Genomic DNA, 22,926 nt, shown 5'->3' with positions numbered 1-22,926 from the left:
TTGTTTGTCTTTTGGATGTTGGCCATCCTTACTGGTGTGAGGTGGTATCTCATTGTGGTTTTAATTTGCATTTCTCTGATGATTAGCGATGTGGAGCATCTTTTCATGTGCCCGTTGGTCATCTGAATTTCTTCTTTGGAGAACTGTTTCTTCATATCCTCTGTCCATTTTTTAATTGGATTATTTGCTTTTTGTTTGTTGAGGTGCATGAGTTCTTTATATAATTTGGATGTCAACCCCTTATCAGATATGTCATTTATGAATATATTCTCCGATACTATAGGATGCCTTTTTGTTTTACTGATGTTGTCCTTTGCTGCACAGTAGCTTTTTAGTATGATATAGTCCCACCTGTTCATTTTTGCATTTGTTCCCTTGCCCGGGGAGATAATGTTCATGAAGAAGTCGCTAATGTTTATGTCCAAGAGATTTTTGCCTATGTTTTTTCCTAAGAGTTTTATGGTTTCATGACTTACATTCAGGTCTTTGATCCATTTTGAGTTTACTTTTGTGTATGGGGTTAAACAATAATCCAGTTTCATTCTCTTGCATGTAGCTGTCCAGTTTTGCCAAAACCAACTGTTGAACAAGCTGTCATTTCCCCATTGTATATCCATGGCTCCTTTGTCATATATTAACTGACATATATGCTTGGGTTTATATCTGGGCTCTCTGTTCTGTTCCATTTATCTATGGGTCTGTTTATATGCCAGTACCAAATTGTCTTGATTACTGTGGCTTTGTAGTAGAGCTTGAAGTCAGGGAGCATAATTCCACCCGCTTTATTCTTCCTTCTCAGGATTGCTTTGGCTCTTCGGGGTCTTTTGTGGTTTCATATGAATTTTTAGAACTAATTGCTCTAGTTCATTGAAGAACGCTGTTGGTATTTTGATAGGGATTGCATCGAATCTGTAGATTGCTTTAGGCAGGATGGCCATTTTGACAATATTAATTCTTCCTATCCATGAGCACGGGATGTGTTTCCATTTATTAGTATCTTCTTTAATTTCTCTCATGAGTGTCTTGTAGTTTCCAGAGTATAGGTCTTTCATTTCCTTGGTTAGGTTTATTCCTAGGTATTTTATTCTTTTTGATCCAATTGTGAATGGAATTATTTTCCTGATTTCTCTTTCTGGCAGTTCATTGTTAGTGTATGGGAAAGCGACAGATTTCTGTGCATTAATTTTGTATCCTACAACTTTGCTGAATTCCGATATCAGTTCTAGTAGTTTTGGAGTGGAGTCTTTAGGGTTTTTTATGTACAGTATCATGTCATCTGCAAACAGGGACAGTTTGACTTCTTCCTTACCAGTCTGGATGTCTTTTATTTCTTTGTGTTTTCTGATTGTTGTAGGACCTCTAGAACTGTGTTGAATAAAAATGGGAAGAGTGGGCATCCTTGCCTTGTTCCTGATCTTATTAAAAGAAATGCTTTTAGCTTCTCGCTGTTAAGTAGAATGTTGGCTCTGGGTTTGTCATATATGACCTTTATTATGTTGAGGTACTTGCCCTCTGTACCCATTTTGTTGGGAGTTTTTATCATGAATGGTGTTGAATTTTGTCGAATGCTTTTTCAGCATCTATGGAGATGATCATGTGGTTTTTGTTCTTTTTGTTGATATGGTGGATGATGTTGGATTTTTGAATGTTGTACCAGCCTTGCATCCCTGGGATGAATCCCACTTGATTATGATGGCTGATCTTTTTGAAGTATTTTTGATTTTGGTTTGCTAATATTTTGTTGAGTATTTTTGCATCTATGTTCATCAGGGATATTGGTCTGTAATTTTCTTTTTTAGTGGTGTCCTTGCCTGGTTTTGGGTATTAGAGTGATGTTGGTGTTGTAGAATGAGTTTGGGAGTATTCCCTCCTCTTCTACTTTTTGGAAAACTTTAATGAGGATGCGTATTAGGTCTTCTCTAAATGTTTGATTAAATTCATTAGTGAAACCATTTGGTCCAGGGGTTTTCTTCTTAGTTAGTTTTTTGATTATCAGTTTAATTTCCTTGCTGGTAATTGGTCTATTCAGATTTTCTGTTTCTTTCTGTGTCAACCTTGGAAGGTTGTGTTTTTCTAGAAAGTTGTCATTTCTTCTAGTAGGTTATCCAGTTTGTTACCATATAATTTTTCCTAGTATTCTCTCATAATTCTTTGTATTTCTGTGGTGTCCGTACTGATTTTTCCTTTCTCATTTCTGATTCTGCTTATGTGTGTAGACTCTCTTTTTTTCTTGATAAGTCTGGCTAGGGGCTTATCTATTTTGTATTTTTCTCAAAGAACTAGTTCCTCCTTTCATTCTTTCTGTTGTTTTACTCTTCGTGATTTTATTTATTTATGTGCTAATCTTTATTATGGTCCTCTTCTACTAACTTTGGGCCTCATTTGTTTTTCCTTTTCTAGTTTCATTAATTGTGAGTTTAGGCTGTTTATTTGGGATTGTTCTTCTTTGCTGAGGTAGACCTGTATTGCAATATACTTCCCTTTTAGCATAGCCTTCTCTGCATCCCACAGATTCTGTCGTGTTGAATTACTGTTTTTATTTGTCTCCATATATTGCTTGATCTCTGTTTTTATTTGGTCACTGATCCAGTGATTATTTAGGAGCATGTGTGTTTGTGTGCTTTTTTGTTTTCTTTGTGTAATTTATTTCTAGTTTCGTACGTTTGTGATTTGAGAAGCTGTTTGGTACAATTTCAATCTTTTTGAATTTCCTGAGGCTCTAGGTATAAATTTTTAACAATAGCATTATTCCTAATTACGAACTAGTATTTATGAACTAATTTTATTTTATTTTTAGAAATGGTATATGTTATTGTTTAAATTTTTCAATCCCATGTAATATAAGGGGATAATTTGTATTTATCATACCTTACTTTTGCAAGGTCTGTTGCTTGTGATGACAGAGGAAAAAGCTCTAGCAGGAAGTTGTGTGTGACGGAGTGTCTCTGTTACTCTCAAATGTTCATTTTCTATCTGAAAGTATCTGTGACATGATTTCCCTCTGTGTGGCACACTTGTCCTTGTTAAGTCCCAGCCATTTAAGTGCTTTCTTCTGCACATTCTTGTTCTGTGTGCTGGCACCCGTAGCATGTCCCAGAACACATTTGTCCATATGTACCCTCCTCTTGACCTGAACCTGAGGATGCTTGCCCCTGGTGGGTTCTGTTTTGAATTGGTCAGCTTTTCCAATGTCTTGCTCTGGCCTCATTAGGTTTTAAGTTATTAACTTGAAGATTGTTTAAGTTTTGTATTTCTTTGTTGTTTCACTGGGAATTTGGGAGAGGAGAGAGTTAAATGATGAATTTAACATCACCATCCCTGACAAAAAAGCATCTAATCTCTGTTTCTTAATTGCTTATATACTTCATTCTTTTTGTATCAAGATAGATGAATGGTTTTTCAGAGATTAGGTCATGGTAGTTTAAGAACTCTCTTACATAGAACTGAATGACAATAGAGCTGATAGCAAATGGAAGGTGTCTTGCCAATGGGTTTCAGCTCCAGGCAAGTTCGCTATGGATTCAATGTGACCAAAGAAGATTGACAGCAGAATGCTCTTTGAGGTGAAAGGGTTATACCCAACTTTATTTCCAGGTGGCAGGTCAGTCACTAGAATCCCACTCACTCAGAGCGAGTCTGTATGCAGCGAGCCACTCTCTGCCTTTGGGCCCCTGTGTCCACACAGCTGTCCTCTGGGCTTCACTGCACAGTTGTCCCACACAGTCGTCCTCTGGGCCTCTCTGCCTGCACAGCTGTCCTGCCCAGTCATCCCACACAGCTGTCCTCTGGGCCTCTCTGCACAGTCATCCCGCACAGCTGGCCTCTGGGCTTCTGTCCTTGGCACTGCCACCACTCCAGCCTCTGCTCTGCTCTCCTGCAGCCTTGCAGCCCTGCCATGGTGTTGCGCCCAGAGCACTGGGCAGAGGTCTTTATATAGAGTCAACAGCCATGTATTGCCCACAGGTGTGCAGTGAGCTAGTCAATCAGGGCCAGGTGAGAACCCTGGCCACAGGAACTCTCATTTTATCCACAGAAGGGAAGTCAGTGGACCTTTGAGCGAAGAGTAGTCTGCTCAAATCAGATTCTAGTCTTGACAGGATCACTCTAGTTCCTGGGTTAAAGACTAGGTTGTAGGGAGGCAAGGGAAGAAGCTGGGAGAGCAGTTAAGCTGTTGGCCTGGACTAGGTTGTAGTTGGGGTGAGGTGGGGAGAACTGATACGTTTCCGGATATATTTTTTAAGGTGAGGCCATCAGGTTTTGCTGATGTATTGATTGTGGGGGTTGTGAAAACGACAATTTAAAGCTGACCCAAGTTTTGGCTTGTGGAATTGCCGTGAATGAAGGAGGAGCCAATTGTGGGGGGAAATTGGGACCTACTACATTTTAAAGTATCTATGAGACATCCACATCATGATGTACAGTGGGCAGATAGATGTGGAGTTTAGGAAAAAGATTTGTATTGGAAATACAGAATTTTGCTGTATAGAAAAAAGTTCAGGAAGAGTTAAAAAAAAAAAAAAAGAATTGACTTACAAGTTAAGTTTTAAATGTGTGTGTTTTGATTTTACCCTGATGGATATAGGGATCCAGCTCATTTGAAAGTCACTTTACTGCTCTGTTATCCAGTCAAATTGGAATCAGTAGGAATTACTCGAGGTAATCTAGAGTGTTTAGGGCAAATTTATTTCAAGACTGTGGAGGTCTGCTGAAGTTTATTCTTGATATTTTCAGTTTTTATTTTTTATTTATTTATTTTTTTTGCAGAACTTAATGTATATTACAAAAATATTTCTTAAAAATGCTTAAACATATATTGAGAACCAACATTCACCAGGCATATTTCACAAACCAATAAAATTTTAATAATAACAAGATTTTAAGAAATCCTTGTAACTGCAATACATTGCGTTCACGGGTCAGCTTTCAGACTGTCTTTATAATGATGGAACTCTACCCAGAGTGGTTGCAGAATTGTGGAGTCACTGGATTCCTCGGGTATTGCTAATCTTCCTCCTTAGAGCACTTTGTTTTTTTTTTTCACAAAACCATAGCAAACTTTTTCTGGCATCTCTTAGTGTTTGTAGATTTTACATATTTTGCATCAAACTGATTTTTCAAAATTCATCTCAAAAACCAAGTTTTTCATCTATTGATTTGTGTATTTTTTAAAAATTTTGTTATCATTAATCTACAATTACATGAAGAACATTATGTTTACTAGGCTTTCCCCTACCCCAAGTCCCCCCCACAAACCCCATTACAGTCACTGTCCATCAGCATAGTAAGATGTTGTAGAATCACTACTTGTCTTCTCTGTGTTGCACAGCCCTCCCCTTCCCCCTACCCCCCACATTATACATGCTAATCATAATACCCCCTTTCTTCTTGCCCACCCTTATCCCTCGCTACCCTCCCATTCTCCCCAGTCTCTTTCCCTTTGGTAACTGTTAGTCCATTCTTGGGTTCTGTGATTCTGCTGCTGTTTTGTTCCTTCAGTTTTTCTTTTGTTCTTACAGTCCACAGATGAGTAAAATCATTTGGTATTTGTCTTTCTCCACTTGGCTTATTTCACTGAGCATAATACCCTCTAGCTCCATGCATGTTGTTGCAAATTGTAGGATTTGTTTTCTTCTTATGGCTGAATAATATTCCATTGTGTATATGTACCACGTCTTCTTTATCCATTTTTACTGGTGGACACTTAGGTTGCTTCCATTTCTTGGCTATTGTAAATAGTGCTGTGATAAACATAGGGGTGCATCTGTCTTTTTCAAACTGGAGTGCTGCATCCTTAGGGTAAATTCCTAGAAGTGGAATTCCTGGGTCAAATGGTATTTCTATTTTGAGCATTTTGAGGAACCTCCATATTGCTTTCCACAATGATTGAACTAATTTACATTCCCACCAGCAGTGTAGGAGGGTTCCCCTTTCTCCACAACCTTGCCAACATTTGTTGTTTCTCTTTTGGATGATGGTGCTCCTTACTTGTGTGAGGTGATATCTCATTGCAGTTTTAATTTGCATTTCTCTGATGACAAGCGATGTGGAGCATCTTTTCATGTGTCTGTTGGCCATCTGAATTTCTTTTTTGGAGAACTGTCTGTTCAGTTCCTCTGTCCATTTTTTAATTGGATTATTTGCTTTTTGTTTGTTGAGGTGGATGAGCTCTTTATATATTTTGGATGTCAAGCCTTTATCAGATCTGTCATTTATGAATATATTCTCCCATACTGTAGGGTACCTTTTTGTTCTCCTGATGGTGTCCTTTGCTGTACAGAAGCTTTTCAGCTTGATATAGTCCCACTTGTTCATTTTTGCTTTTGTTTTCCTTGCCCGGGGAGATAGGTTCATGAAGAAGTCGCTCTTGTTTATTTCCAAGAGATTTTTGCCTATGTTATTTCCTAAGAGTTTTATGGTTTCATGACTTACATTCAGGTCTTTGATCCATTTTGAATTTACTTTTGTGTATGGGGTTAGATAGTGATCCAGTTTCATTCTCTTATATGTACCTGTCCAGTTTTGCCAGCACCATCTGTTGAAGAGACTGTCATTTCCCCACTGTATGTCCATGGCTCCTTTATCGAATATTAATTGACCATATATGTTTGGGTTAATGTCTGGAGTCTCTAATCTGTTCCACTGGTCTGTGGCTCTGTTCTTGTGCCAGTACCAAATTGTCGTGATTATTATGGCTTTGTAGTAGAGCTTGAAGTTGGGGAGTGAGACCCCTCCCACTTTATTCTTCCTTCTCAGGATTGCTTTGGCTATTTGGGGTCTTTGTTGTTTCCATGTGAATTTTTGAACTATTTGTTCCAGTTCATTGAAGAATGTTGTTGGAAATTTGATAGGGATTACATCAAATCTGTATATTGCTTTGGGCAGAATGGCCATTTTGACGATATTAATTCTTCCTAGCCAAGAGCATGGGATGAGTTTCCATTTGTTAGTGTCCTCTTTAATTTCTCTTAAGAGTGTCTTATAGATTTCAGGGTATAGGTCTTTCACCTCTTTGGTTAGGTTTATTCCTCTTTGGACTTCACCTAGGTTTATTCCTAGGTATTTTATTCTTTTTGATGCAATTGTGAATGGAATTGTTTTCCTAATTTGTCTTTCTATTGGTTCATTGTTAGTGTATAGGAAAGCGACAGATTTCTGTGTGTTAATTTTGTATCCTGCAACTTTGCTGAATTCCGATATCAGTTCTAGTAGTTTTGGAGTGGAGTCTTTAGGGTTTTTTATGTACAATATCATGTCATCTGCAAATAGTGACAGTTTGACTTCTTCTTTACCAATCTGGATTCCTTGTATTTCTTTGTTTTGTCTAATTGCCATGACTAGGACCTCCAGTATTATGTTAAATAACCATGGGGAGAGTGGGCATCCCTGTCTTGTTCCCGATCTCTGAGGAAAAGCTTTCAGCTTCTTGCTGTTCAGTATGATATTGGCTGTGGGTTTATCGTATATGGCCTCTATTATGTTGAGGTACTTGCCCTCTATACCCATTTTGCTGACAGTTTTTATCATGAATGGATGTTGAATTTTGTCAAATGCTTTTTCAGCATCTATGGAGATGATCGTGTGGTTTTTGTCTTTCTTTTTGTTGATGTGGTGGATGAAGTTGATGGATTTTTGAATGTTGTACCATCCTTGCATCCTGGGATGAATCCCACTTGGTCGTGATCTATGATCCTTTTGATATGTTTTTGAATTCGGTTTGCTAATATTTTGTTGAGTATTTTTGCATGTACGTTCATCAGGGATATTGGTCTGTAATTTTCTTTTTTGGTGGGGTCTTTGCCTGGTTTTGGAATTAGGGTGATGTTGACTTCATAGAATGAGTTTGGGAGTATTCCCTCCTCTTCTATTTTTTGGAAAACTTTAAGGAGAGTGGGTAGTATATCTTCTCTGTATGTCTGATAAAATTCCAAGGTAAATCCATCTGGCCCAGGGTTTTTTTTCTTGGGTAGTTTTTTGATTACTGCTTCAATTTCTTTGCTTGTAATTGGTTTGTTTAGATTTTGTGTTTCTTCCTTGGTCAGTCTTGGAAGGTTGTATTTTTCTAGGAAGTTGTCCATTTCTTCTAGGTTTTCCAGCTTCTTAGCATATAGGTTTTAATAGTAGTCTCTAATAATTCTTTGTATTTCTGTTGGGTCCGTCATGATGTTTCCTTTCTCGTTTCTGATTCTGTTGATGCGTGTTGATTCTCTTTTTCTCTTAATAAGTCTGGCTAGAGGCTTATCTATTTTGTTTATTTTTTCAAAGAACCAGCTCTTGGTTTCATTGATTTTTTCTATTGTTTTATTCTTCTCAATTTTGTTTATTTCTTCTCTGATCTTTATTATGTCCCTCCTTCTGCTGACTTTAGGCCTCATTTGTTCTTATTTTTCCAATTTTGGTATTTGTCATGTTAGTCTGTTCATTTGGGTTTGTTCTTCCTTCTTTAAATATGCCTGGATTGCTATATACTTTCCTCTTAAGATTGCTTTCGCTGCGTCCCAAAGAAGTTGGGGCTTTGTGATGTTGTCATTTATTTCCATATATTGCTGTATCTCCATTTTAATTTGGTCGTTGATCCATTGACTATTTGGAAGCGTGTTTTTAAGCCTCTATGTGTTTGTGAGCCTTTTTGCTTTGTACAATTTATTTCTAGTTTTATACCTTTGTGGTCTGAAAAGTTGGTTGGTGGAATTTCAATCTTTTTGATTTTACTGAGGCTCTTTTTGTGGCCTAGTATGTGGCCTATTCTGGAGAATGTTCCATGTGCTCTTGAGAAGAATGTGTATCCTGTTGCTTTTGGGTGTAGAGTTCTATAGATGTCTGTTAGGTCCATCTGTTCTAGTGTGTTGTTCAGTGCCTCTGTGTCATTACTTATTTTCTGTCTGGTGGATCTGTCCTTTGGAGTGAATAGTGTGTTGAAGTCTCTCAAAATGAATGCATTGCATTCTATTTCCTCCTTTAGTTCTGTTAGTATTTGTTTCACATATGCTGGTGCTCCTGTGTTGGGTGCATATATATTTATAATGGTTATATCCTCTTGTTGGGCTGATCCCTTTTTCATTATGTAATGTCGTTCTTTATCTCTTGTTACGTTCTTTGTTTTGAAGTCTATTTTGTCTGATACTAGTACTGCTACACCTGCTTTTTTCTCCTTATTGTTTGCATGAAATATCTTTTTCCATCCTTTGACTTTTAGTCTGTGCATGTCTTTGGGTTTGAGGTGAGTCTCTTGTAAGCAGCATATAGATGGATCTTGTTTTTTTATCCATTCACTGACCCTGTGTCTTTTGATTGGTGCATTCAGTCCATTTATATTTAGAGTGATTATCAATAGTTATGTACTTTTTGCCATTTCAGGCTTTAGATTCGTGGTTACCAATGGTTCCAGGTTACTTTCCTTACTATCAAGAGTCTAACTTAACTCACTTAGTATGCTGTTACAAACACGATCTAAAGGTTCTTTTTTTTTTCTACTCCTTTTTCTTCCTACTTCATTCTTTATATATTAGGTATCAAATTCTGTACTTTTTGTCTCTACCTTGATTGACTTTGGGGATAGTCAATTTAATTTTGTATTTGCCTCACAGCCAGCTGCTCCATCCTACCTACCATGGTTTTACTAGCTCTGGTGACAGCTATCCAACCGTAGGGACACTTCCATCTATAGCAGTTCCTCCAAAATAGACTGCAGAGATGGTTTGTTGGAGGTAAACTCGCTCAGCTTTTGCTTATCTGGAAATTGTTTAATCCGTCCTTCAAATTTAAATGATAATCTTGCCGGATAAAGTAATCTTGGTTCCAGGTCCTTCTGCTTTGTGGTATTAAATACATCATGTCACTCCCTTCTGGCCCTTAAGGTTTCTGCTGAGAAGTCTGATGTTGGCCTGATGGGCTTTCCTTTGTATGTGATCTTATTTCTGCCTCTGGCTGCTTTTAACAGTCTGTCCTTATCCTTGATCTTTCTCATTTTCATTACTATGTGTCTTGGTGTTGTCTTCCTTGGGTCCCTTGTGTTGGGAGATCTGTGAATCTCCATGGCCTGAGAGACTATCTCCTTCCCCAGATGGGGGAAGTTTGCAGCAACTACCTCCTCAAAGACACTTTCTATCCCTTTCTCTCTCTCTTCTTCTGGTATCCCTATAATGCGAATATTGTTCCACTTGGATTGGTCACAGAGTTCTCTCAATATTCTTTCATTTTTAGAGATCCTTTTTTCTCTCTGTGCCTCAACTCCTTTGTATTCCTCTTCTCTAGTTTCTATTTCATTTATTGTCTCTTCCACCGTATCCAACCTGCTTTAAATACACTCCATCGTGCTCTTCAGTGATTGGATCTCCGACCTGAATTCATTCCTGAGTTCTTGGATGTCTTTCCGTTCCTCCATTAGAATGTTGATGATTTTTATTTTGAACTCCCTTTCAGGAAGAGTCACGAGGTCCATATCATTCAAATCTTTCCGGGGAGTTGTATTAACAATTTTACTCTGGACAAGGTTCCTTTGGCGTTTCATGTTGTATATGGCGCCCTCTAGTGTCCAGAAGCTCTATTCTGGAGCTGCTGAGCCCCTGAAGGAATGCCTGGGGTCGCAGGGGAGCGGTATTGGTGCCTGGGGGAGGAAAGAGCTGTTCCCCGCCTCTCGGCTGTTGTGCCTGTCTCCACTGCCTGAGCCAGTGGGCCGGGCACACAGGTAAAAGTTTTTGTCCCAGAGCAGCCGGATATGGATCCCTGTTTTCCACAAGCGGCCGGAAGCTCAGTCTCCCCAGGAACTCTTGCCTGTATTAAATTTCCAACCCGGTAGTCATGCGAGTGTCATGAGAGCACCATGAAATGTAAGTTTTTGCTCTCAGAGCAGATCTCTGGAGCTAGGTTTTCAGCAGTTATAGGCCTTCCACTCCCTCCCTGCTCCATTTCTCTTCCTACCGCCGGTGAGCTGGGATTGCGGATGGGCTCGGGTCCCGTGGAGCCGGTACATTACCCCATTCGCTGAGGTCTGCTCTTTTCTCCAGGTGTGTGCAGTCTGACGCCATCCTCTTTCCTGTCACTCTCTCAGGATTAGTTGCGTCAATTAAATTTTCTATTTGTATCCAGTTTTAGGAGGAAGCCTCTGGTTCTCCTCTCACACCGCCATCTTTTATCCCGAAATTTTCAGTTTTTATTTGATTGCTTCTCCCATTCACTACTTCCAACCCCTTATCAATAGGAAGTAATTGTTATTCGGCAGATGAATGGATAGTATGCTATTGGTTGAGAGATTCCAAGTTTTTGTGAGATTTGATTTTTAACTTGCTGTTGCCATAGAGAACATTGCGGATTCTTTACTTTGAAAAATGAGTTTTAATCTTAAAATCATAAGAAAATGAGACATTTTTAAAGTCATGTTTTTATTAGAACTGTGTTTAGAAATGATCATTGTGAGAAGTTTTAACTCCACTCTCAAAATTCTGTTATTGTCCATACCACTTTTCAGTTTAACTTACTAGCATCCTATGATGAGAATAAGTGTGGTGGTTTTTCCTAAGTTTTAGTTGGAGCAATGACTACATGTATGAGATTGGAAGCCTAAAGCCACTCTTCAGTGTAACTGTTTGGGATCTAGAATTATAAATAACATGGCAGGTAACGATTTGATTTTATGTGTAACATATTTCTTGACTTGAGAATTTGTTCTTACTTTGCAGCATAAACTCCTGTATAATAAGGATGTCAAAATGCAGATAAAATTTCTGTGGTACCTGCTATGGCCTGCAATAAAAATAAAGCAAGGCATTATTGAGAAACGACATTCTTTAGTTTCAAATACTTGCTTACTTTTCATAAGAATTTGTATTCTTCTTGCTGATTATTTCTTCCTTTTTAACTATGTCAGCATGTTTTCATTTCCCCCAAAGGTATTCAGAAAGCATATATTTATGTAAATGTAGAAATTCTTGTAGTTGGAAGAGTTTCTGAGTAAACTGTTAGGTAGACACCAATTAGAACCAATGTTTTATACAGGTTTAAAAAATTGGGTACAATGGAAACAGCTTTAGATCCCTGAATACTCTGCGTTTTGTGTCTGTGTAATGCCTGTCCCTTCACTTGGTGGGCCTTAGTTTCCACGTCTCTGATTATGGGCGCAGTAGTCCTTACCTTGCAGGGTTAACTTGGAGACTAGTTATATGTGTGAAGTCCCTAGAATGCAGTGTCAGGTACATAGGGGGTACCCGGACCACGGTGGCAGCTATAACCTTTATTGCCTTCATAATGGTGCTTTTTTGTGATTGACAGCTTTCACTCTTCAGGAAAATAGTCTCAAAATCAATTGGTTATAGAAGCTATAGTTACTAATATATTTTGATAAAAAGGAAGAAATATTTTCTATGTGCTGCCTGAAGTACTTTGAAAAAAATTTCTCAGTGGCTGAAGTAGTACTTCTTTCTGTTCGCCTCTTGTACGTTTGTAGCTAACTATAGCTGCTTGCTTAAGTCATATTTCTTCGCAACTTCATTGCTGATTGGGAATTTGCTTAATGTTTTCTAAAAACTCGAGCATTATAACAAATATAGATAGAACACATATATGGATGTATATTAGATCATCTAGATATAGTAGTAATAAATCTCAGAATGAACTTTTATTTGATCTTGCTGTAGGGGATCCTGCTGAAATTGACCCTCTTCTTCATTTACCATTATGAAGTACATGTAATTCTCACTTATTTCATTTGAATTTTCATTTTTTAATGTACTCTTGTATTCATAGTGAATGGCTTGTTGTTTGACAGAAATGTTTCATGTTACGAGAACGTCCCTAAGAGAATGAAAATTTTTTATTTTTCTGTTGACTACCAGTTAGGCTTAAGGAGGGAGAAACCCGGAGGAAACTGCTGGGAATGCCTGTGTCTCTGGAGACCTTTTGAAGAGTTTCTTTTCGAAACTGTGAACTACTCTTTCAGCCAGCCTAAAAGGGTTGAGGGGTATAACCTCTAACCTCACTCTAGACCATGGGGATTGGCACTTCTCTTTACAGATTTGTCTGAAACAAAAGCAATTCTGACCACTTCTCTTTAAGACCAGCGGTGTTTCCTTACTCTCCTTAGTGTCGGTGGCAGCCATCACAAGTGGGTGCTGATGTGTATCACCTGAGGGTCAGGGCTGGCTGCGCTCTGACTGCCTGACACTCCCGCTGCACTCACTGCTGCCTGGCTGGGGGAACGGGGGATCGCTGCTCGGGTGGAGTGTATTAAGCCCTGCTCTGCAGGTGTCACACTCCTCTACAGATACTTTCCAGCCTCCATCAGTTTCTTTGGGTCATTCACAGCCTCTGCAGAACTGGGATCTGTGTTTCAGAAGGATTCTTGCCCCCTTCTTCCCATTGACTGGTTGAATCAGGTGCTGTAGTTGTTTCTCAGTCCCCAGCACTACTGAAGGGGGAGTAGGTCAGCTGTAGGCTGGATTTCAGGCAGGAGGGAATATGTGGGATTGCTTACTTTCTTCAAATCCCTGGTTGGCACTGGAAATGGAGAAGTATTAGGGAAATAAGGTTATACGTATTGTCCAAGTCTAAGGGAGCAGTGAACCTCTTAACTTACCTTCTGCTGAGTTGACACCTCCCCATCATTTCTTAAGGCTATAAACCATTTTCTGGGTTACAGAGCCCACTTGCTAGGCATAAAGTCGAGTTTGTCTTCGTATGCTGGCCTGTTGGATCAGAGTGGCAGGTGGATGCTACTTTTGTTGGGAGAGGGGATTGAGGTTATTAGCATTTGAAACAGGTCTTGTGATCACTGTGGGGTGCTAGAGGTAAATAAAACACTGCTAGTTGCAAAGGAGACCTAGTCATGGTTGGAACATATACATTTGAAAATTTTCCTGAGTTCTTTGTTATCTCTAGGAATAGTAAATATTCAGAAGAAAAGGAAACTGGCAGTTTACCAGAGTAAGAGATAGGGAAGGTCAGATAAAGTGAGTGAGGGAATCATGGTATTGAAATGATTTAGCAAGAGGTCCAAGTGGGGTAGTAGGTAGTAGTTCTTCTTGATGGACTGTAATAAAATAAAGGGATCAAAGGTCATGATGAGGACAAGAAGGATTGGCAACAATGAAAATGGAATGAATGGGGCATGAGTGTTGGTGATTATAGAGAAGACTTTCTGATTTCAGGATCTTGGAGGTGAAAGCATTGACCTCTGATGGCAATTGTAACTTCACCTGAGGGGAGTTAATGGACATGACCTGCAAGTATTTCAAATGTAGGATATTATATTGGTAAGAAAAGGCATCGACATGCATTTGAAATCTGAAGAATACAGATTCTTCTTTCTCCCCGGATTAGAAGAAGACATAATTATAGACCTGTTTTGGAGAGGCTAGTAAGGCCTTTGTTATCTTAAAAAGCCAGATTTTAGTTTTGGTGGGCAGGAATAAGAAGTTGAGATACTATTAAGGAATATTTTACTACAAATAAATGAGTCCTTCATGTTGTCTTGTGAAAGTAACATGTAAGAGGACAGGCAGAGTTTTCATGAGGGAAGATTGACGCTTGCCTGGATCTGAATGAAAGTTTGAGGCAGGAGGGCAAAACCTTTTCAAATAACCAGAATAAAGCAATTTGGGTTTTGCTATATCAAGGACATGCAGACACTTCTGTAGTCCAGAAGTTCTCCTAGGAACTGGAGATGATTAAGACTAAGTGCTTGTCCTTGATGACGTTATAACACAGTGAACCAGACTGATCCTGATAACCAAGTGCTGCAGCACCTGTGATAAATACTATGAGCAGATGGGAGTGTGCAAGTGAAAAGTAGGGCGATGGCCTCGAGCTTTTCTGCAGAAATCAAGAAAAGCCTCATAAGAGGTGGAGCTTTTTGAACCCAGTCTCAGGGGATATATATCGGAATTTACTAGGCAGGAAAGGGTAGAGTATTCCAAATGCTGGGTGTGTCGGGTGAGTCTAAGACGAGCCGCAAGCAGTGTAGGAAAGATAGGGGGGATTGGAAAGAGGCACATATGGGATGGCCAGCTGTGTGCTGGAGTGATGAGTTGGAATTCAACCCTCATTAGGTTGGACAGTTTCTGAATTAAATAAAAAGAGTAAAACTCAATACAGACTTAATTTCACTTTTTTAGAGTCACAAGTTTAGCAAATGAGACATCAAAAAATAAAAGGGTCTGTAGTCTTATTCTCTTCCAGTTTTTGCTCACATGCATATTTAATTACAGTCTTTTAATTACAGCTTAGAAATATTTGAGTGTTTTTCTTCTTTTCACTTTATTATGTCCTTAGTATTTTTCCAAATTACTTCAGTCTTGATAATGGCTATAGCTGTCTACTGTTCTGTTAAATGAATGTGTCCCCCCAAAGAGTAAAAACATAAAGATCTTTCTTTTAGTATTATCCATAAGGATGAAGAAATTGGGTATGTATTTTCTAATACTAGGAGGATGGTTTGATAAATTATATGTTATCAAATCTTAAGGTAGAACTGAAATGTTTGAGTGACAGGTCAGATGGGGGAGCTATAAAAAGAGAACCAGTCTCAGATTTCCAAGTGGAATCTTAATATTTTCATGTCTCTGATGGGTACAAACACTATGAGCATTTGCATGTGCATGACTTTTTAAGCAATACATGTGGAATATATTAAAGAGCACTAGACTAATTTTTAATACATGACTTAATTATATTATAAATGATTAGTTAAATTGTTAAATTTTTTGCATAGATACTTATTATAATATATCATCACAGTTTGAAGGGCAATTTCTTTTACCTTTGAATTTTACAAATGATGGTTCATTTAGCAGCAAATTGCCCGACCCTCACAAGAAGAAAAAGTAGAAGAAAAAGAAGAAGATAAAGCAGAAAAAACAGAAAAAAAAGAAGAGGAAAAGAAAGATGAAGAAGAAAAAGATGAAAAGGAGGACTCTAAGTGAGTTAAATAGTTAAATGTTATGGTCATTTTTAAAATATGAAATTGAATCTATTGGAGTATTGTGTAAAATTTTAGATAAAAGGATCAGTGTGATGTATACTTTGACCATCTAATAGTTATTTGATATAATGCAGGAATGGAATATTCCAGTGAATGTAACTTTTGGCTTAATAGACTTATTTGCCAGATAGGAGATAATTACTTCTTAGGAGGGATAGAATATAAAAACATACACTTACTGCTAAGCTATATGGAATATGATTTAATCTTTGATTTGGAAGATACCTCAGAACCTGTTTTGAAACCTCAGATAGTGAACATTATTGTAAAAATGCTGATAAATGGTTTTCCTTTATATAATACTTTATATTCCAGCTTTATTGATTTCATTTGTCATATAAAATAGAGTTCCTGGTTTGTGATTGTTGTTGTGTTTTCCTGGTTGTAAAAGTAATTCTTGTTCAACATAGAAAATCAGGAAAGAGAACAAAATACAAAGAAAATTAACCTGTGATTCTGCCACTTAGAGATGGCTGATGTGATGGCTTTGTGTACATGTGGTGGGTGGTGTGGGGGTCTCAGCAGCTGGGCTGGTTGTTTTTACCCAAAGGATCAGCTTTATTGAGGCATAATTTACAGAGAATAAAATTCACCAGTTTTAAGGGTATACAGTGATGCATTTTGACAAGTGTATGTATGCACATAAGTGTGTTGTCACAGTCATGAAGTAGAGTGTTTCAGTCACCCAGAAAGTTTCCATACACTCCTTTGCAGTAGTTTGCCTTCCTCCACTCCCAGTCTCTGGTAACTAAAATCTGTTTTGCCTTTTCTAGGATTTCGTATAAGTGGAATCGTACAGTATATAATCTTAAGTGTGTGGCTTCTTTCGCTAAGCATGATGCTTTTGAGCTCCGTACAGGTTTTTGCATGTATCAGTTTGTTCCTTTTTAATATTTATTGCATTACTTCTATAATGTTGGAAATACTGAAGGTTTATCTAGTTTTGTAGTAACTAAAGCAGCTTAAATCACTTGACATGGTTTTTAAAGAGTTGGGTATTCCTGCCATTCCTGTTTTGTACTTCAGAAAGATAACTATTAAATTTTTGTTTGTTTGTTTTTTAGTTGTCAGGTGAAATATTTATACTCCCATGTGGACGGTGGTTCTGCTCATATAGAATTGCCATTTCATGATTTTACTTTTTCTTAAAATCTCTATTTAGCAAGCATTCATTTTTATTACCAGTGTGAGCTGGGTGTTACAGAGGATGCGAAAATCCCTAAGACGTATCTGTCATTCCCAGGTAGTTTACAGTCTAGTAGGGGACAATTAGGCAAGATACAAATACTACTTAAGAAAAAGGAAAAAAGCCAGGAAGAAATGAGCAGAACCAGTAAAGTATGTTTGGGAGAGTGAGAAGAGGTTGAGATTTACTTTTGTCTGGATAGTTAGGAAGACTTTATGCAGGAGGTAGTGGTTGGTGTGGATAGACTACAGGGAACAGCATGCATATATATGTTGCTTCGAGAAATGGCAGATAATGGTTTCCTTATATTAGAATATAGGGTTCCTGAAGAAGAAAAGTAGAAATTGGATTGGGTTAGATTATGTAAAGCCTTAATGGGTGCTAAAATGTAGGCTTTGTTCAAGAGGCTGTGAGTCTCTGAGAATAGTAGGGATTAGAATGGATGGAATGGTTTATTGCCGTAGCTATTCTGCTAGAATATTGCTCCGTTAGCAGTACAGAATGGATGGACTGGAGATATCAAAGCCAGGGAGGCTGTTCTAGAAGGCTGAGATTGGGGTACTAAGGTACTAAGTGCGTTGGTAGTAGAGGTAGAGATGGTAGAATTAGTGGGAGAAATATTACTGAGATGAAATAACAAACTTTGGCATTAGATAATGTATAGGAAGTAAAGGAAAAGGGAAAGAGCTGAAGATTATGTCAAACCTGAGTGATTATGACCATGGTGGTCCTGTTCACAGCAAAATATTAGAGAATGAGAAGAAGCAAGAAGCAGGGTGGTGAGGATGAGCATGTTTTTGGATATGTTGAGTTTGTATTGATGGGAAATCCAGGTGGTTACTCATTCTGGCAGGTAATTCAGAAGACAAGTCTGGATCCTAGGAGATTTAGGAGATAGGATATGAGTCTAAAGATACAGATTGGGAATCATTACAATGGAATTGATGCAAATGGGTAACATCACAGAGCTTTAAGGCCACATTGAGCTTTGGGAGATCCCTGTATTAAAGGAAGAGAGGAAGAATATAATCCCCAGAAGGAAAGCCAGAATAGCAGTAGGGATATTAAGAAAGCACGAAGTCCTAAAAGCTGAATTGAGAAGGATATAAAAATATATACAATATAAAGGATATAAAAGAATTGTCCACAGTGTCAGTTGCAGCAGAAACAGTGATGCAGTGAGAATTGAGAAAAGGTCATTTGATTTTGCAGTTTGTAAATCATGGTGAATTTTAACAAAGTATCTTTAATAGGAGGCTATAGTAGTAGTGGGATTGGTAAGTGAATAAAGAAGTGAAGGGAGAGAGCTGCATGGTGACTTCAAGGGTAATTTAGGGCTGAAAGGAAAAGAATTATTCTTGAAGCATTTTTTTTAGAGAAAAAACTGTAACTTAGTAAGCCACAACAGGTCTTTACTTGAAATAGTTAAAATTTGAAAAAAGTCAATACCTTCCATTTAGCAAGAATAGTTGACTTTGAGTATTGCCATACATCCATTCATTTGCAAAAGTGTACATTAAGCAACGTGGTATTTTTCCTCCGTTGCTATTTTTTTATTAAGGTATCATTGATATGCAATCTTATGAAGGTTTCACATGAGCAACATTGTGGTTATTATATTTGTCCATATTATCAAGTTCCCCCCTAAATCCCATTGCATTCACTGTCCATCAGCATAGTAAGATGCTGTAGAGTCACTACTTGTCTTTTCTGTGCTATCCTGCCTTCCCTGTGGCCCCCCCATGTTGTGTTAAGCAAATTGTTTTTAAATATAACAAACCTGAGAGAGAAGTAGTACAGAGAATTGTCTTTCAATATTATATGTAGTTCTACTGCTATTAATAGTAATGACCATTTACTGAGTTTTTCCCAAGTGCTTGAGATTGTAAGCACTTTATAGCCTGAGAGAAGTTTACCCTTAATAGCAAACACACATGATGCTGACTATATTGCAGGCACTGTTCTGAGCCTTTTACAAAAGTTCATTCTTCTTATTCTTGCAAGAACCCTATGAAATATACTACTACTATCCTCATTTTACAGATGAGAAAAACTGAGGCCTGTGGAGGTGAGGCAGCTTGCCTAAGGCCATCACAGGGCTAGTAAGTCACAGATCGCTGGTGCGAGCCCAGGCAGTGCAGCCCCAGAGGCCACTGTCCTGACCACTGGACCGTAGTGCTGCTTGCACGTTACTATTGGAGGCGCTTGAGGTTATTTGGGCTAGTTTAAAAAAACAATGTGGTACATTATTACTACAGAAATGGCATCTGTCGTGGAAAGCATCTGTTTCACCCTCTTCATTTCACAGAGAAAACTTCTGTGGGAGCAGAGGCCAGAAGGCCAGGGCTCCTGCCTTTTGGTGTCCCCGGCTGCCTGCAGATTGCAGGTCTAGGGCTTTTCAGATACCATTCATTACTTGCTCATAGAGTGTTCTTGTATCCAAGTCAAGTGATTTGAAATGAGTTTAAATTTAAGTTCATTAATGAATAAAATAGGCCATTTTGAAATCTTAATTTGCGCCTGGCATGGTAGTGCCTGCCTGTGGTCTCAGATGCTCGGGAGGCTGAGGCAGGGCCGCTTGAGCCCAGGAGGTCTGGGCTGCAGTGCTCTATGCCAGTCGGGTTGTCTGCACTGCGTTTTGTGACCTCCCGGGAGTGGAGGACCACCAAGTCTCCTTAAGGACGGGTGAACCTGCCCAGGTCAGAAATAGAGCAGGTCAAAACTCAGCTGCTGATCAATAGTGGGATCATGCCTGTGAGTAGCTACTGCGCTCCAGCAAGGGCAGCAGAGCGAGACCCTGTCTCTATTACATCTCCCTGATTTAGAGAGAATCCTGTGTCTCCTGACTAGCAAGAAAAAAATCATCTTGATTTGAACCAGTCAAAACTCTGCAAAATAGGGGCATGACAGAGCTTTTCATAAGTTTTAATTAGCTGAGAGATTGGGTAGTTTTATTTGATTTCTATTTAAAGAATTTCAAAGTGATAACATTCTTTATGTATACTTTTAAATCACCTTTGTTTCCAGAGAAAATACCAAGGAAAAGGACAAGCCAGAAGGTACAACGGAGGAAACTGAGGAGCGAGAGCAGGCCACGCCCCGGGGGCGCAAGACCGCCAATAGTCAGGGACGCCGGAAGGGCCGCATCACCCGGTCCATGACCAGCGAGGCTGCGGCCGCCAGTGCTGCCGCCGCGGCCGCTGAGGAGCCCCCGCTGCCGCTGCCGCCGCCGCCGGAACCCAGTGAGCGCGAGAGAGTGGAGCGAGCAGGCCACCATTCTTCTGGGGGGCCGTTTCAGTGCCAGGGCAGGGCAGGAGGGACACTGATGTGGACAACCTAGAAATAATCTGAGAGTTTGACTTAAAAAAATTTTAAACTTTAGTATCAATGTTTTTTGAAAAAGAACATCAGCCCTACTCTTGCTGCCCTAATACAGGTGGTGGTGTTTTTTTTTAACTTACTTGTAATCCTTACGTGCGTGTCACTTTGTTTTCTGATGTTTTAACTTGGCTTATACTGTGAATATTTTCTAGTTTCTGTGGATCTTCATTTTTACCTTTTGATGGCTGTGGAAAGGTGGTGTGTGTTCTTTGAGGCATGGTTTCTTGAACCATTCCCTGTAGCTGAGTGATTAGGTCATTCGCCCTGCCTTTTAAACTTTAGATAGCACTGCAATGAAAAAACATCTTTATTCACATAGCTTTTTCTTTGTGTTAAAAGTTTTTTTCATAGGGATAAGTTCATAGACAAGAGAATACTGGGTCTAAGAGTACAAGCATTTTTCTCTCTCTTGCAGTATTCTCATGAGTTTATAAAGGCATTATGTTCACAGTGAGTACCGCCATTGGTGATTCAGTGGTTCCAATTTTACCATAACATGAAGTATGGAGGAAAACACAAATTCTGGGAATAGCAAGAATGATCTAAGATAAATAAGTAGAAAGCAGATGGGGCAGAGGGCTTAGCTAGAAGGGAACCTTTATGCATGCAGTGCCCCAGGCAAGGAGGAGACAGATTCAGGAGATTAGAATTGACCCACATCAGTGGATGTGAGTTGTAAATGGGGGGAAGGATTCAAAGATTAGTCTGAGGATCCTGTTAATAATTGAAGTGGCTGATAGACAGTAGTACTATTAATTGAGAAGAAGAATACGGCAGGAGCTCATTTCAGGCCTGGTAGTTGATAGTCTCAACTTACCTTCTAAACAAAAGAGAAAGTGTTTAGTTTGTGATTGATCTGTGTTTTCCAGATGTCAGGCACTGAGAATGAACATATAAGGGCCTCTAGGAGTTGGAGGAGAAGGGGTCAGAGAGTAGGAGAGAGCTGTGCCTGGACAGGACAGGGGAGGACTGTTTCCACCTTCAGCACTTCAGGAGAAGAGGGATGAACTCTAAATTAAAGTAGGGAGGCACTCGGTGAGGGGTTCAGACGTGTAGACGCAGATGAAACTTGATGTTGAGAAAAATAGTAACTGAGAAATGTTGAGTTTTCCTCTTTGTCTTGTTGGGGGAGAGGCTGATAACATCCTGTTTCCATAGTTTCTTTCACCTAATGCTTTAAACAGGCTTTAGTCAGTTTAATAGGTCATAGATGATATGGTTGGTGCCATATAATCTATGAATGATTTAAGTTAATTTTTCTCTGCCTTATTAATTTCTCTCTATTTCAGTTACTACCGAGCCTGTAGAAACCTCTCGATGGACAGAAGAAGAAATGGAAGTTGCTAAAAAAGGTAAATGATTGTACTTTTTTTTGTTATCTTTTTAGGGTTATTAGTAATGAGTAAGAGGGAACTTTTTTTTTTTTTTTAATTGAAAAAGAGGTCTTCCACAATGCTAAGTAGAATTTAGAAGTAACCTTAAGAGTTCTTTTTGATGGTGTGGTACCCTGTAAGGTACACCAGTGCACCTTGTTTAAGAGGCCCACTTTTGAGGGATTTAAGATTCTCTCTACAGTTTCATTTTGAGTGTCATTTTATTGGAGACCAAGTAGGCTATTTTTGCTTTTCCAGAAGCCTTGTGATTCAGTGCTATTAAAGTTGTTTTGGAGCTATTTTGATATAAAAAGTCTATCAGTTTGTATTTGGTAAGGCATTTGAAACTACTAAGAAATTGCTCTGTGATTCAGAGAAGAGAGCATGAACCTTGTAGCTGTCCAGACAAAGGTCTGAGTCCTGTCTCTGCCACTTTCATAGCTGGGTGGCTTTGATCTTACTCTGGAACATTATTTTACTCTGGATCTTGTATTTTTCTGTTGTTGCATATTAATGTAGTATAACTTAAATTGAACTAAAATTTCCAATAGGTTTTAAAAAATTCTAAATAATTGGTTTATAAATAAAAACAATTTTTTAAATAAAATAATTTTACAAAAGATTAGCCAGCCCTTGGGGCTTAAATATTTACCCTGTATTTCCAAAGAGATATTATTGTAAATAGCTTGGCCCTTCAGTGACACGTTTCAGATGTATTTTCTGTTTAGAGGTAATGTATGATACATGTAAGAATCATATAAAGCAACTTTACCAAAAATAATGGCAGTCTGAGTGTCTTCAAAATATTTCTGTTTGAAGTACATTTTGCAATAACTAGCAAATTTGTGATTTGTCAGGATTACATGTATAATTTTATGAAAGAGTCACATTCCCATCTGATCATTGAAATGTCATGGTGAAGTAAATCTACTATATCTTAGCTGTATCATGAAGTGATATTTTTGGGTAAACAGACATCCATGTGGCTTTCCTTCACTGCTCCTTTCATCTCTATT

General features: G+C 38.6%; 1 protein-coding gene across 14 annotated transcripts in view; it reads left to right on the top strand.

The window, feature by feature from the left end:
- NCOR1 (nuclear receptor corepressor 1) overlaps positions 1–22,926 on the top strand; it is a 203,504-nt gene that overhangs the window by 101,686 nt on the left and 78,892 nt on the right. For 9 of the 14 annotated variants that reach the window (XM_036920636.2, XM_036920643.2, XM_036920640.2 and 6 more), the window contains 3 exons: positions 15,780–15,907; positions 20,184–20,398; positions 21,827–21,889. In XM_036920636.2, the coding sequence (XP_036776531.2) occupies positions 15,780–15,907; positions 20,184–20,398; positions 21,827–21,889 (406 nt within the window). The remainder of the gene's footprint in view (positions 1–15,779; positions 15,908–20,183; positions 20,399–21,826; positions 21,890–22,926) is intronic. The other 5 variants (XM_036920642.2, XM_036920646.2, XM_036920647.2 and 2 more) reach the window with 1 other exon arrangement.

The sequence above is a fragment of the Manis pentadactyla genome, chromosome 4, assembly GCF_030020395.1.
Source record: "Manis pentadactyla isolate mManPen7 chromosome 4, mManPen7.hap1, whole genome shotgun sequence".
Classification (NCBI taxonomy): Eukaryota; Metazoa; Chordata; class Mammalia; order Pholidota; family Manidae; genus Manis; species Manis pentadactyla.
The sequence above is the reverse complement of the archived record's forward strand: the minus strand, read 5'-3'. Positions and strand labels throughout refer to the sequence as shown.